General features: G+C 47.4%; 1 protein-coding gene across 1 annotated transcript; it reads left to right on the plus strand.

Annotated features, from left to right (window-relative positions):
• Nucleotides 1-8851: 8851 nt before the first annotated feature.
• Nucleotides 8852-10325, plus strand: LOC101760368 (NAC domain-containing protein 90). The gene is made up of 3 exons (XM_004978654.3): nt 8852-9176; nt 9283-9605; nt 9696-10325. Exons 1-3 carry the CDS (start codon nt 8984-8986, stop codon nt 10062-10064), a joined length of 885 nt encoding a protein of 294 aa, XP_004978711.1. The 5' UTR covers nt 8852-8983; the 3' UTR covers nt 10065-10325.
• The last annotated feature ends 6321 nt before the right edge of the window (nt 10326-16646 follow it).

Raw genomic sequence — 16646 nt, forward strand, 5'->3', positions numbered from 1 at the left:
TAGCAGCAGCCATGGCGGGTGGTGGCGCGCGGTGAGCCAGCCGCGGGCGGGGTTATCAACCGGCGGGTGGGCGGCTCGTCGGTGGTGAGGCTCTAGAACGTGCCGTCGTCGCTGAAGCGGAGCAAGGGCGGCGGGGGCAGGCGCCACGCGTGGTAGACGGCCCGGTGTCCAATTCCATCCGATCCAGCGGGAGCCAAGGCAGACAGCGGAGGATGAGGCCGGTGAGGTCCGGCGGGAGGTCCGGCCAGCGCGAGGAGCCTGCCATGACGCCACCTACAGCCGGGCAGACATGAGCCAATGGCGAACGTATCTGTTTGGTGTGAACTTCGTATGTAGAATCCGGAGGTAATCAAATCAGCGTGCATCATGGTAATCCGTTTCGTGCATGCATGCTGCTGGGCCCGGTGTCCAATTCCATCCGATCCCAATCTAATTTTGGCATCCCCCGGCGAACAAAATGTAATGGGCCGAAATGGGTCTGCAACGGTCGGCCCACAGCCCACGAGATTAACTGGTTTCTTTCCACTGAAAATGACCGTGTTGCCCCCATCCGATCGATGGCCTTATTAACGCTGTTCTTGCCTTATCTTTCACAACAAGGTTCACATACGGTTCTTGTAGTTGTAGCCCTAGGCGGGCGTGCGTGCGTGCGTGCGTGTGTGTGATGATGATGATGCATTGATGCAAGTACGGAAGCAATTTTGAATGGTGCTTATCTTTTCCTGTGATTGGTCTAGGAGCGATATTGGCGAGATTTCTCTCGGATGATGATGCGATCTATGAAGAAAAAAGGTCTACAGTCTGTGCCTTTTTTAACTTTGTGCTTTTTACTCTTGTTTTCCTTTCCAAATGAATCCCAGGGAGTACATAGTGTTAATGTGTTGCAACTTGCAAAACATATACAGCGGTATCTGGATTGGTGCATCAAAAGTTTCAACCGAGCCAGCAACATGCAATAATTATCTATGCGCATGCAAAATTTAAGCTTGGATAAAAAGAAACATGTGCAAGGAGAAACTAGCACGCGTATGGTTGTGCAACTCGACCCACTATTGCTCATACGCTGATTTCTCTTTTGTTTCTCCTTACACAAATTTTGAAGAGCTTCGCTACTCTAAAGTGTTTTCATGGGCTGCATTTTTTTTTAAAGTGAGCTGATGTGAATTTGTACAGCGGCATGTGAAATTGTTCTCATTTCTTAAGTGCCAAATGCAAAGTGCGAGCTCATCTTTCCTACCTCTTCCTCCGGCACGTCCTCTTTTTTTCTCCCTTCTTTTCCTACTGTTGCGGCAGGAGCGGGGAGCTCGAGCCCCGCAACACACACCTCCACCCACATCTAACAATGCCTCTTGTTGTACTACAAAATTAGAGGTGATGAATATCGTAATACAAGGTATCCCATCTTTAGGAAATGGACTTAGTGGTTTAAGAAAGTTCTGGAATATCTCATCATGAACTGACACATAACTCCTATCAGCTAAATTAAGGGCAAGAAAATGAAAGGCCTACCCGGAGACACGGCAAATGAACCTTAGTCCACTATGCAAGCAAAGGTGATGGGCCCTCTCGAGGTTTTAGACCGCCAACTAGTGATTATACACCACGCTCTCCTCACTTTCGATGGCTAGCACACAAGAGATAAAGGAGTTATACTGGTTTTGGAAGATCCCTACGTCCAATTTCAGCATGAGTCATGTTCCTTGGATCGAGTGCACAGGGCTTACAACCAGATGCTTACAAGAAAGCATTCATGTGATGTGTAAGAGTATGCGTTGAATGCATGATTGAGAGCAAGGAGGCCTGATTTCCCTTATATAGACCAGGGACCGGGCAACAAACGTTGACAAATGGAGGGGGTCCCCGACCTCGAAGGTTGGGGGTCGTGGCGTGGTCGGAGTAGTCTTGCACCAAGGGACCTCCTTGCCCTGTCCTCTTGACCAGTCGTGGGCTTCACACGCCCTGTACGACAGCTCTTGTGCAGCGTGGGCTGCTTACGCACGGCCTGACCTGCTTCTGCAGCATGTCCCGTCCCGTCTGCCAACCCCGTGCTAGTGAACGGGACGGAAGAAGCTGCTGACGTCCGCACCGGAGATGAGTGGGTGAGTCTCGATCAGCGGCCTGAGCGAGGCATGCCACTTCCCTCGGCTTTCCCCGACCTGCCCACGGCCAATCCACGCCGTTACGACTGATGCTAGGTCCCGCCTCGTCTGCGGGCTCGTACCGGGTCTGGCGTAGTGGCATGACCTTGAGCATGACGGGTTGTCCTGGCGGTGAGGATAATGATGACTTCAGGGTGCATACAGCCGCGCGTGGCATTGTCATGCAAATCGTCCTGGGCAGTTCAAAGGGTGTAGCCTCACCCTCAAACCCCTTGGTTAAAGGTCGGCTCCCTCCGCCAGATCATGTCCCCGCACAGGGCGGTCAGAGAGGCCACGCCCTGCATTTAATGCCCCCGGTACGGTGTTGGTCTTCCTGAGTCAAGGAGTGGGCGGGGCGCTATGGGCCTCTTGCGGGCCCCGCCCCCGATCTGGCTGGATTGGTGGCTGTGGCCCTCAGCTCCCGACCAGGGGAGGTCGGGAGGTGGGCCATGGTGTTTCCTAGTCCACCCCCAACATAATTCTAGCTGTTGGGCCATTAGGTCCCGACTATATATACTCGGAGTAACTCAATATAGTATCAGATCTAAAGGACTCGAGTTCAAATTCTAGCAGATGCAATTAAATAAAATAATTGTAGCCGATTCCAATTTCCACATATGCTCCAAGGAAGCTGAACGTGAGGGGGGTATAAGTTAATCGCCTAGCTCTGTCTATCATTTTAAACCTTTGGGTTAAATTGTTGGTAAATGCAGGTAATAGATTATACATTGCATGCAAATTATTATAATCCGCTACAACATAAGATGTAAGGTATTCGGACTTGTAGTCTAAACAATACGGCTATATATAGATCTTGATCCTCTGGCCACGGAACACAGATGCTACTCGAATCACTCGGATACGAGGCTAATTGCAGGCCAACCTATTGCTGGTTTCCATGTCATTGCGGTTCTGGAAGCGACCAATTCTGAGCTCCTACTTGCTGGGTTTCTGGGTCTGGTCGGCTACCTGTTTCCTGGAGAAAGCTAGGCAACAGCAGGGTATGGCCGCCTAACTCGCTAGTGCCTTTGACACCACAAGGAAGCTAAGGAAGACCCCGATTCCTTTTGCGTCTACGTCGTGTAACTACAGCAGCAAGAATCCCTGAATTCCTGATGGAACGTCTTGACATCGTCCAGCGGACTCTCTCAAAAAAAACTTTGAAGCCAGCCAGTGTTGAGTTGAAGTTGAGAAGCCAGCAGAAAGATTTTGCACGTATATGTGTTCATGATGCTTTTACCTGACCCTTGGAAATCAATGTCTACTGATGGAATCTGGTATGAACGCGAGACCACAAGTGTATGCACGCGTGTACTTGCACGAATCGTATCGTACGAGCTTAGAAAGAGAGCAGAAGAACACAGAATGATCCGAACTGGCGGTCTAACGATGGTTACAGGACAGCAACCACGATAGTTTAAGTTTCCAATTCCTTGGCGATGATCGAGACTGGACTACTGGAGAGCGGTCAGAATGCATCGCCTGCCTAATAATCAGATGGACCATGGGGATCAGTTCACACTTGAGACTTGAGAGTGTGGCGCAGGGCAGAGCGCGCGAGCGAGCGAGGTCATTCACCAAACCGTGTGCATTTTTCTCAGGATCATTCTCCACATCTGGAACTGGTAAGAGAGTGGATCTTTTGACTGGTTGACTCCAATAATCCAAGATTGTGCTCGTCCGTACAGTCCGTGTGCATAATTTGGCCGTCACCTAGGTCTATCGTCCGGTCGGCAGTCAGCACATCTCGCCGCTAATCCATACATGGTTTGAGTGACAGATAAACTAAAAATCATGAATTAATTAAGTTTAATAGTATCTTTCACGAATTAGTTTCCATTTATGCAATTAGTTTTGTAATTAACATATATTTAATACTTCTAATTAGTATCTAAACATTTGATGTGACAGTGAGTAAACTTTAATCCTGGAACCAAACACCCCCTGTCAGCCCGTCAGCCGGAGCTCTCTCTGCTGGCAACTGAAAGCCTGAAACAAAAGAGAGTCAAAACCCTTCATCTCAAAGGAATCCAACACACGTCCCCTGAAGCCCTGACGGTGACGCCTCTGAATTTCCTGCAGCTGTTTTTATTTCAGGGCCACTCTGAGGAACGCAGGATTCTCATAACACAGAGAAGTAGGAAAAAAAACACGGGATCCGGGATGAACCTGCTTGAATTCAAGACAGGGAAACGCATGGCGCCTAGCAACCGTGCGACTACAGGCGACGTGCTTACGCGCGCTCAGCTCGTCGCCAAAAAAACCGCGTTAGTTTCTCCGTTCGTCCAGGAGCGGCGGAGACCTGTCAGTCTGGTGGTCGCTCCTCTCCTGTCGCTGCCTGTCGCACTGTCGCGGCGATCGATCCATTCATCACGCAGCAAGCTCTCTTACTGTTGACGACGTCTAACTCTCCAGTACCGGTTGTGCAACTCGTATTATTAGTTCGGTACTAAATGGGGATTTTAAGTACCGAGTCAAATAACCTCAGTCTATGATGATGGCTTAGGTAAGAGCAAGAAGACGATGGATTTATAGGAGGAAAGTTAGTACTGGGTGAACCTCCACCCGATACTAATATGCAAACTTTAGTACTGGTTGGAGCTCACAATCGATACAGGAGGTCACGGGTTCTGAAAAACTAACCATTGAACCCGGTATTATTACTAGGATTAAAAATGGGGGCTCCCATTAGTATTAGGCCTAGTAACAATGCTCGGTCTTCCGGTAGTCATCGCAGACCGCGTCCCGGCTGGCGAGAGCGAGGATAAACTTTGCCCCCGTCGCGTTCGCGTCAGGTAGCAGGCAGAGAGAGACTGACAGACGGGTATAGTTAGTTAGCTAGACCTCGCACACTGGGGTCCTCCCTCCGAGCTTATTAGTTAATTAATGGCTCGTTTCATACCCGGAGCAAGCTAAAGCAACGAGCTGAGCTGACAGCGACGCCGAGGTAGAAGACGACGACGACGAGGAGCAGGAGCAGGTAGCCGCGCGACCGTCGTCAGTCCAGTCCTCTGTCCTCCACTAGGGCTCCCCTTTCTTCCTGACCCAACACGACAGGGCCGGCCACCAAGAAGAAGCCCGCAGTTACACTCGCTAGCAGTGTCGTCTACCATCAGTAGCTTTGCATCAGCTGCAGCAGTGATCCGTTATCATTTCGTTGGCGTCGTCTGAAAACTTCAGCGCATTTGCCGCTGCATCTGCACGCAGCTGCTAAGTAAAAACTCCTCTCGATCGCGCTCTGTCCATGTCCAATCATTGTAGGCCGCAGCTAGCGCCAAGTGGATCTCTGTGCGTCTTTGTTTGTTGTGGCCAGTGCTGCGTAGATGCAGAGCATTTGGGTGATCGGGTCGTGTGACCAGATCTTCTTCAGAAGATTATGTTCTGCTCTTCAGTGCGCTGAAATTTCTGGGCAGGTAATGGAATTATGCGCATGAGGATGCGTGGCGAGGAGCTGGAAGTGAAACGCATCTGATGCTTGCTTTGCTGCCATGTTGCTGCTGGACTTGAAGGAGGGGGGCCGATTATTTGTGCGCAACCAGACAAGGACAACCAGTGTGTTTGCCATTCCCGCGACCGCTTGTTCGTTTCGTCAGTAAACGTGTACCCGGCGTCCCGGCCTATCCTATTGGTAGCAGAACGAAGGGCTCCAAAGTAAATGTTACTGTAGGAGTACGTCAGAGCTCGAAGCCATGCATGTGTATTACACGGAGGACCGGCGGTTAAACTTAAAACCGCGCACTTGCGAGCACGTGATAGCAGCGTGATTCACTGACTCTCTGAATACACGAGGAGTATAATATACTGATTCTTTTCAGTATCAAAAGTACCTAATTACTGGATGTTGTTCTTTATAATTTTGTAAGTTATTAAATTTAAAAAAATTGTTCCAGATCCAAAGTTCATTTAAGATATCACTCCAGGCCTAGAATCACTTCACTATAAAATATCATTTAACAGAGCTTCTAGAATCAGCCTAGCAACTGCTCTGCAAGCTCTGCTAAACAGATCCTGCACGGCATGAACCAAAAGAAAAGGTGGCTTCACACACTGGCGTCTCCTCCCTCCCAAGTACGAATTATCCTTAAAATAACCAGCATTGCTACTGAAAAGTCATTTGCCAATTATTTTTTAAAAAAAAAGTATTTTATCTCCATAAAAAAAATCTTCACCACCAAAGATAGAACCATAGTCATCTCGGCATGAGTGACCAAGTAGCATTAGCGTCCTATCAAGTCAATCAGTGTCTCCTGGGTTTATCTGCCGCAACAAGTCTCACATCTCATTATCTTAGAAAATAGGCAGTTGCTATTATTAGTACAAGTTTGCAACTTCGGCATCCACATGAAGACAAGAGTGCGAGACCTTGATCTGACTCTTTGATCGTCACGACATGCATGATGATCTTGTTAATTACTACGCTGTCGTTAGTTAAACAATGCATGCCCTGGCCTGGTTTGAGGTACTCCTATCCTGTATCAGACAGCGTGCACGGATTGGTGATGGATCGACTCGGTTCGCCGGGCTCGTCGTCGTCGTCGTGTCCCAGATGCCATATCTCGACCGGTTCGTGCAACTAGTACAGCAGCGCCCGCGTTACGGCTAAGTAATTAAGTTTCCTTGACTCCGAGTCAACCCGGCCGGCCGGTCCCACACGTGGTCTCTTTCCTTTCCGGGCCAAGATTAGACTTCTTTTCTAGCTCCTTTCCGTAACGAGCTGTGTGCTCAGTTAGCTTGTTTGGCTCGACGGATACGACTATCACAAACTCGAGTTCAACAATGAAATTTGGAATGGTACCATTATATGTGATCAAGCTCAGCTTGCTATGCAACATATACAAGTCCATCCTTTGGCAAAATTCATGCCGAGTTCCATTCGTTTCTATTAAACTTCTTTTGTATTAATGGACCTTTGTTAACTAAGTTTGGTGATTTTCCGGACATCAACTTGGGTTACTGTTTTCGATATTCTCCGCAGGCTTAATTCCTGAGATTTTGTTTGGGTCACGGCAATATTAATTCTCGAGAAACGCTAAAACACCAGCAGATGGATTCAGCTCCAATCGTGCCCTAATGTTGATACCACCTCTGATTTTATAAGAACCGGAATATAACAATAGTGTATAATTTTGTTCATTAATTCCACCATTCCAAATTAAAATTCAATTAGTTTTAATTTGTCCTAAGTCAAATTGATAAAAAAAATATATGAACATATATAGTACCAAATAAATGCTCTATGGAAAACATATTTCTTGATGGATTTAGTGAAAGTGATAGGATGTTGCAGATACTAAGTGGTACATTGTGGATTTAGTGAAAGTGATAGGATGTTGCAGATACTAACTGGTACATTTTTCCTATGAAATTCGTCTAAGTTACATAAGTTTGATTTAGGATAAAATCAGAATGAACTATAATTTATAACAAAGGGAGTAGGGCTGATATATTAGTCAGAAATATGTTTTTAATAAAATCACGTCAACATCCATGTCAGTTTCTATTTTTATGTTTACCAAAATGAATGCTTGTTATTTTTCCGTTATGGCTAATTAAGTAGCCTTGACTCCGAGTCAACCCGGCCGGCCCACACGTCCCTTTCCTTTCCTTTTTTTTTTGCATAATCTGGGTTCAAGCATGCCATCACTGCTCAAAACGGAGCAAGCGCAAACCCAACGGGATTACTCTATGTCCTTCCCCAAAATAAAATGATTTATTTATTTTCATTTCTTTGGCGGTCGGCAGGGGTGGAAAATAAGGTCAACACTCGTCAACAAGCTTGGCTTAGACTTTTTCCACAAACTGAACCAAGCCAATATTACACTTCTTTTCTACCTCCTTGTTCATAACGAGTTGTGTGCTCGGTTAGCTTGTTTGGCTTCATGTTGAGTGATATACTGTCTAGTATACGTTCTTTTTTTCTTAATGAAATATGTTTTTCATAGAGCATTTATTTCACGGTGGATTTAATCCAGGTGATTGGATGTTGCAGATATTAGTGGTACATTTTCCCTATAAAATTGGTCTAAGTTACAAAAGTTTGATTTAGGATAAAATTAAAGTGAACTATAATTTATAACGGAGGGAGTATGGCGGATATAGTAGTCAGAAATATATTTTTAAGATCACGTCAACGTCCACGACAGTTTCTATGTATTATTATTTTTTACCGAAATGAATGGTTGTTATGTTCTTCCTTTTGCGATAATCATAAGATCTTATAGACATGGAATTCATAAAGTAGATTATAATCTATTGGTCACAATGATAGGATCAAGCAAGTGTGCTAGCAAACCATGTTCGACTTTCAATAATAATAGTGAATATGATATTGATCTTGCTTTTGAAGAGAGGTAGTACAGGAGATGATATTATTGGCTCTCTAAATTTATGTTAGCATTGATGAAAGGGCCTATCGTGGGCCATGGCCTCTGATTCTGTTTGTATACTAAAACAGAGAGAGCAGTGAGCTTACCGCATGGCGTACGCCGGATGTACACGAGACAGTGACTGCCCTCTACTTCCAGCTGGCTGCGTGGCAAAGAGTCGTGGTCGTCCCCAGTTCTTGGTCAAGGTCAACGCTGGAACGTACGCGCCCATGGCCGGGCATGCAACTTCTTCAAAGTTTCTCCTCGTCAATCTTCTCCCCGAAGCGTGAGGGAGGTAGTAGCCACCGGACTCCCTCCCTCTATAAATAGGACTGCTCGAGTTCTGATTTGCGCGCTATTGTTATTATTATTATTATTTACACCAGAAAGAGAGAGCGAGAATCAAAAGGAGCACGCAGTAGTATATACTCTTGATTGATCAGGAGCAATTTGTTGGAGGAAATAAGATCGATCGAGCTCATGCTATTGCAGAGAACAATGGGAAGTGGAAGTAGTAGCGATCCGCCGCTCCCGCCGGGGTACCGGTTCTACCCGACGGAGGAGGAGCTGCTGAGCTTCTACCTCCGCCACCGCCTCGCCGGCACCAGGCCACAAGTCGAGCACTTCATCCCCGTCGTCGACATCTACAGCTACCATCCCTCCGAGCTCCAGGGTTAGTCGTCGTCCTAGTTCATCGATCTCCTTCTTTCGATCGGATGATCACGATGACTACATATATATATGATGCGCAAGATTTCATATACTATCGATGCATGCAGCGATGGCCGGAGTCGCGAACGTGGGCGACAAGGAGCAGTGGTTCTTCTTCTGCCCGCGGGCGGAGCGGGAGCTGCACGGCGGCCGGCCGGCGCGCACCACGCCGTCGGGGTACTGGAAGGCCACGGGGTCGCCGTCCTACGTCTACTCGGCGCCGGCCAACCGCGTCATCGGGGAGAAGCGCACCATGGTCTTCTACGAGGGCCGTGCCCCCACGGGCAACAAGACCCGCTGGAAGATGAACGAGTACAAGGCCGCCGCCGACGACTGCATCGCCACCGCCTATGGCGCGCCGCCGCCGCTGGCTGCAGGGGCGCCCGTCAGGGTACGTGCCGCATGCGATGTGGCTGTGCATTAATGACGATGGTAATTAATTATGTATTGATAATTATGGTCACTACTGATCGGCGTGCAGCTGCGGAACGAGTTCAGCGTGTGCCGCGTGTACATCAGCACCGGCACGCTGAGGTCCTTCGACCGCCGGCCGCTCAACCCGGCCGGCGGCGTCGATCAAGCTCTCCACTGCTACCAACAGCAACAAGTACTGGCACCACCCGCCGCGGCGGCGGCGGCGGCGAGCCAGATGCCTGCAGTCGGCGTTGTCGCCAACGGGCAGGCGGCGGAGAACTCCCACGACAGCACGTCATCGGAGTCTCGAGGGGTCGTCGTGGACGGAGCTGAAGAAGACTCCGGCGCCACGGCCATCGACTGGGAGTCGCTGGCTGATCTCCGCTTTAGCGTCGTCGATGACTTGAGCCGTGTCATTAATTGGCCCTCAAATTGACACGCCTCGTGCTTAAGCTAGCCTCCTAGGCCAAATTAATCAGATGATTAAGAACTACTGATTGGATCAGTAACGTGATTAACAAAGGTAGAGTGCGTGCTAAACCTAAAGGGAAGTATTTGAGGTGTAAGTTCATTAGGTCAGTGCTGTTGCTATGCTAGCAGATTAGCCTGCTGGACAAGGAAGTACTAGTTATTAGCCAGTTTTGGTCCTATGTTAAAATCCACTTGGGAATGAATAAAGTTTAAAATCCAGAACCAACCGTGGCTCAAATCAGAAAACTTCGGAATTTCAAAACAAAACATGCTGCGTGCGTGCATGCATTTTAGCTCGTGAGTGATGTTCAACATTGTTGGGCTTTCTGGTAAAATATTTGGGCGACAACTTTTGGGCCTCCAGGACTCTATGCATTCATTAAAAAAAACAATTGGAGCCCAGTTTCATGTCATTTCTGCTGGGTTATCATGGTCCACACGGCCTGAACAAGGTGCAGTGCAGGAGGACATCTTGCAGCGTTATTTTGCGGTGTAAGTTGGGCCGAAAACATTGAGGGGGGGTGCTTGGTTCCCTTGCGTCTTATTCTCCTGCCACCTTATCACTCATTTAGCTATAAAGTCAGTCCAGTTATATTTTAGCTTTCTTTTTTTTTTCTTTCTTTAGTGTTTTTCCATTTGATGGTGCAGTATTGGTTTTTGTTTTTATTATTTTTGCTTTTGGCCATGGAGCTTATTTACTTTTATGTTTACTCTAGGAGTTGAATTCCATGTGTATATTTTTTCCCGCGGACCCTATGATTTGTTCCGTATATAGTTTTGTTTCTCTTGAACAATGTTTTATTCTACGGTTCGGTTCCACAAAAAAGTTGCTCTGTACCATCGAAGCCAAAACCAAAACCATTTTGTATGGAGGCCAAAGCCCTACAAAACATAACCTATGAAAAGTTGCTAAGCTCTAACTAATAATAATATAATAAGTTAGCTTTCTATTATCTCCTACGTTAGATAAAGATGACTATTTTAAGTTTACAGATAATAAAAATTTAAAACAAACGATTCAACTAGACTATAATCCTGGTATAAAATTGTTCCCTTTTTATTTAAATCTGTTGGTATTCAGATTGTTCCTATTTTTTTATTAAATCTACCTTATTATAATCTTTAGCCCATTATTCAAATAAGCCATGAGCACCATCGCATCATCCTTTTCTTTCCTCCTCCTTAGTTCTCCCCTCCAACAACACATTCACTATATACGTGCAGCTGGCTTAAAAAAAGGAGGGTCAAGGCCCAAATCAATTCGACGTATGACATCGATTTTAGCTCACGAGAAAGTAGCCATGGTAGACAACATATGACATTTCCTCTTAAGTAGAGGCAAAATTCAGTTACGACCAAAAGGGTCCATATGCCCCCTTGTCCTTCAAATTTGCAAACCCTTGGAGAATATAGTATAGAGAAGAAACTACCGAGCGAAGTCTCTCTCGTTAGGATAAGAATCACTTTCCATGTTTAATCTACACCAAAAACGCATTGTTCTTTTCCAACCATGATAGAACATTCCACTAATCCCATCCCCATCTCTCTACCCAAATTTTTGCCCATATCAAGATCACAGCATATTTTCTTTCTGGCTCACCACGCTTAGCCTAGAATAAAGTAGTTGGCTGATAAAAAAAACCAGAAAACTTATCCTACAACATTCATGAGTTGACTCCTAGAGCTGCAAATATGGTGTTGCTGCTACTTTTCAAAATGAACTCAAGCCCACTCAAGCCCCTAAAGGTTGTATAGCTGGATGCAGTAATTATATAGTTCATTTGTATCCTTGATCACAATTTGCGGGAAGTGGATCTAAAGGGGGACTGGAAGGGCTCTAGCCCCACTACTGCCAAGAACTCCATTGGAACCAAGGGAAGAGGAGGAGGAGGAGAGAGGAGAAAGAAGAAAAGGAGGAAGAGGAGGTGCAGATGGAGGAGGAGGAAGAAGCAACCTCCAGGTAATTTGGGTGCAATTATTTTTAAATGTAAATGTCTACAGGGCCGGGGCAGCTCTTATTTGGAGGGGGGTGTTGTCTTTTCTAAGGTAGATCTCAAAAAGGGCATGGCTAATTTATAGCCCGCTATAAGGTCTGTTCGGGAATGCTCCGTTCCAGAAAAATAGCTCCACTCCACCAACTCCACCTTCCTTCACCTCCACTCCACCAAATCCACGAAAACATGGAGCCGTTGCGCCTGCTTGGCAAATGAGCAGACTCCAGCTCTAGGAACATAATATTTTTATGTGCATTGTCTATTGTACCCCTGTATTGTGCGATCCACACATCAGTGTACATTGAAGACTGGATTGCGTGGATTTGCCAGTGTGCCACTCCCCCAAGTCCAAACTCGCATGTTGAAAATGGACTCTCTAGGGAGCTGGATCTGATTAGGAATCCCTTTATGGCTTCATATTGTCCTTGGTATAGTCGTAGCATCTGCTTGTCTGGCAGTAGTATTTTGCTGTTGGTTCTGCTGCTGCCGCAGCCGGCGCGGGGAGGTCGAGGGGCACGTGGCGACGAGGAGCAAGATGGGCTGGCGCGGGACTGAGGACCGCGCGGCGGCCATTGGCAGGACGAGCAATCGCGGGGTGGCAGATAACAACCTTGAGTTCCTCGGCTCCACAGAGGGCGCGGCGACCGCCGCGGCAATAAGGGTCGAGATGGGGTCTGCGTCATCACCGTCGGCTTCTGTGTCTAGTGCAACGCCCGCAACCCGCGCGGCGAAGAAGGCCGAGGTGGCATCGCCATCGTCGCCGTCGGCTTCTGTACACCGGACTCCACGGCACAGCACCCCCGCGAGGGAGCAGCGAGCGGCGGCCCCCGCGTGGAGCGGTGAGGGCGCCCGGGGCAACCCCGCCACGACGTCTGGTGGCGAGGCGACCCCCGCTAGGGAGCAGCGAGCGGTGGCCCTCAGCGACGGAGGCGTAGCTGCCGCGTCTCCTGGCGTGGCTCCCTACCTCTGAATACTAATGGCAGCGGCGACCCCTGATGCAACGGGACTTGGCTGGCGGCAGCGGTTAGGGCGGCGACGGGTGGGACGACGGCGCGCGACAGAGGACGACATGTCGGGCGACGGTGACCCGACCACGGATGGCAGGGCGGTGCGGCCATGGTGAACAGGAAAGAAAGGAAGGGGGCGACCGGAGGAAGGGAGTGACTATTTTGTTCTACAAACCAGTATATTGTGTAATCGGTAGCATGGTGGGTAATTAACCCCCAATTCCAAGAGAAGCTTTGAAACTGAAGTTTTCGGAGCACCCCTTGAGGTGCTACAGAAAAATCTTAGCGTTGGCCCCTAGATCCACCTTTTTTCTGGAACTGGTGCTAATGGAGCTAGAGATTTTTAGCAACAAGAATCTAGAGTGGAGATGCAAAACTTGGAACGGAGCAGTACCAGACACGCCCTAAATTAGATCATCGCATAGCCACCCTTTTTTGGAACCGGAAGCACCATCCGTCCACTTTTACTACTCTGACACTGATAAAAACCTTTGTTGTTGTTGCCTTTTTGGACAGGCAGAGACAACCAGGCCGTTCGGCAGCTGCTTGGCTGGCTGCGCTGTTGGCTGCTGATTCTGGCTACTGGCTGCTGCTTATAGCTGTTGGCTGTAGCTACTGCTTTGCAGCTGCCTGCATCTAGCTGCACTGCATCTACACACATAGATATAGAACATTACAGTGAGGCAACAACGAGGCATCCAGTGCCATTGCTAGGGTTTGTTTGCTCGAATTCCACTACCTGGCTACCTAAATGTCAAAATTTGCTATCACTACCTGCATGTACCCATTTTGGCATAGCCATCAGTCATTACCAACATCTATGCAAACTTGTATAGAACCAAAATCCAAAACCAGTCATACCGGTTAACTACGTCAACGAGATTCCTACCGCGATCCAATCTCGTACACTTGCCACCCATGCAGACACAACGTAATCCGAAGTTCATGCCATGTTCCTATCTGCAGTACTTGCATCGGCACGGTGCAACAAATAATTGTGGAGTGCAAAGCAAGTAATAATGATCTTTATTTGCCTCTCTCGATCATAGAATGGTACTTCTCGGAAAATATGCCACCTCGATTTGAGCACGCCAAATGCTCGTTCCACAATATTGCGAAGACTCGAATGGTGGAAGTTGAATTTCTCCTCCAAACTTTCAGCCGCTCTGCGGCAGAACTCCTCTAGATGGTACCTCGTACTGTGATATGGCCCCAGATAGCCTTCATGAACTGTGTAACCCGAGTCCACCAGATAGTACCTTCCTACACAACATCAAATATACTTACCATTAGTGCAACACTTTTACAATTGTTTCTTCAAGAGCGTAATTAGCCAACTAACATACCTGGAGATGGATGTGGGTAATTTGGTGTCTCCATACAGTCCCTCAACACCGCCATGTCATGACTGGACCCCGCCCTCCCCGCTCCTACATATGTGAACCGCATGTCCATATCCACTATAGCTAACACATTAAAGCTTGACCACCCTTTCCTATTAATAAAGTCCAGACGTGACTCACGCCCGATTTGTACGGGAACGTGAGTTCCATCTAAAGCACCTAAGCACCCATCAAAGAACGGTGCATATGGGTTGAGCCTATAATTAACCATTGAGTATGACGGGTCCTTTAGAGCGATAACCGTCTGTGCGAATGAGAACATGACATCTGCCACATGAGCCATATTCCTACTAACTGTGTCCAATGACCGCTAAAATCTATCTCTAATCTGTCTAGAAGCCTGTTGTGTCCCACAAGCCCAGACGGACATAGCTAAAGCCTCGATAGATTCGACCCCTTGTGTTGATTCCAGCCCATGATAATTAACTAAGATATCATGCAACTGAAGGAATACGTCAGGATACATACGAAAAGTGTTGTAGCACCTCCAGCTTTCCCGCATATTTAGCTCAACCCATTGACGTCTGGTCATTTGTGGCAACTTCATGGGTGGGTTCACCACAGAAGCTGGACTTTTGCTCGCAGCTGCATATGCTGCTATAGCTACTGCTACCCCCGCCAGCTGGTATACGATGGAGCTAACATCACTACCAGTGTTCACTGTTTGATTCCTCAACGCTGCTCATAATGGAAGCAACCTGTGCACAGAATAGATATTAATGGTTCAGTCATAAGTCTATAAAGTAAAAGTTCCACCACAAGTTATAGAACAAACTCTTTCAAACCTGTCAATATGGCTTCCCTGTCCTCCTCCTTGGATGGCTGAATAGGTCCTCAATGGTCCTCCACACCTTCCTGGTACAATGAAAAGTAAGATAAAACTTCTTTCTCACTAATGCACATGCAATGTAAATCACGGACCACATTTAACTTGGAAAATTAGACATCACACACAATACATTGTTCAAGCTAGAGGCCACATTACATGCTAAGATATTGTTCCCTACCATCAGTATACAACACTACAATAAAACCAACGGATGCCACACTGAACTACTTGTTCTCCCTCTCCCAGTTGAATTGGATCCAATGCAGGCGGCCCTCTCTGGTTTTCATCTTCGTGAAGGCCCTTCGATTCACTGCATTCTTGCATAAATATATTGCCATGCAGTACAGATCAGACCCCTCGTCAATACCATCTTCTTCTAAAATCCGCATTGCAAGGTCCATCTCCTCTTGCTCACAGCTGAGACGTTTCTAGCTTCTCGTAGCTACAGTTTCGGAGAGTTCTCTGACGTAGTCCCCCAAGCTGCCACTCTTCTTTTTTGGAGGATTGTCGACAACTTCCTCCTGGGTTGGCCTTTTAGACATATTACGAGCATTGCTAGTAGCCATGGGGTCTAGGTACATGTCTACTGGAGTGTCCTTGGTCCCCATACTGGGTGTTGCCTCACGGACACCTCCTGCAGTTAGCAAGGTCCCCCTGTCTTGGGTGGTGTGGCCGAATAGCGTGTAAAGTTCGTTAAGGAGTGGTGGTGGTTTAGTAGTACTCGTCTGGGCAGCACCAGCACTAGTTTCCTGTAGGTCACGCAACTACATGTTAGAAAAAAATTGATGCTAGAATTGAATGAACAAGAAGTACTGCAAAGGTGACAGCACGTACCCCTTCGTCGGTAGCTCAAAAAGTGGAATCAGATGCAACACCACCAGTATGTTTGTCACGGTCTAGGCCTGATTGGACTTGCAGGTCCCTCCAATTCATGAATGACCTTTGCATGGTGCTCAGCTTGTTCTGCAGCTGCTTGCTGCCTAAAGTCAAACCAGTCTGTTGTTTGAAATTACGGTAGACGTGTTGCCATCCTAACTTAGTTAGGCACTTGTTGCTTCAATTCAGTTGGTTCTTCTCAACAATGCAGAGGTCGAGGAATGTTTTCGCTGTCTTCTCATCCCAATTGGCACTGCTACTAGCCATCTGAGCCCAGTTGTACAATGCATAGTTTGAGTAGGTAGGAACTGCAATTTTATTTTAACAAAGAAGAAAATGCAGGAAACATAAAAGTAGACAAACTCAGTACGTAATGAACATGTCACTTGCCTCAGCAGTTGTCTTGGCGCATTTGTAACAGAGATTGTATAGACAGGC

Source organism: Setaria italica, chromosome VIII (genome assembly GCF_000263155.2).
Source record: "Setaria italica strain Yugu1 chromosome VIII, Setaria_italica_v2.0, whole genome shotgun sequence".
In the NCBI taxonomy this organism is placed as follows: domain Eukaryota; kingdom Viridiplantae; phylum Streptophyta; class Magnoliopsida; order Poales; family Poaceae; genus Setaria; species Setaria italica.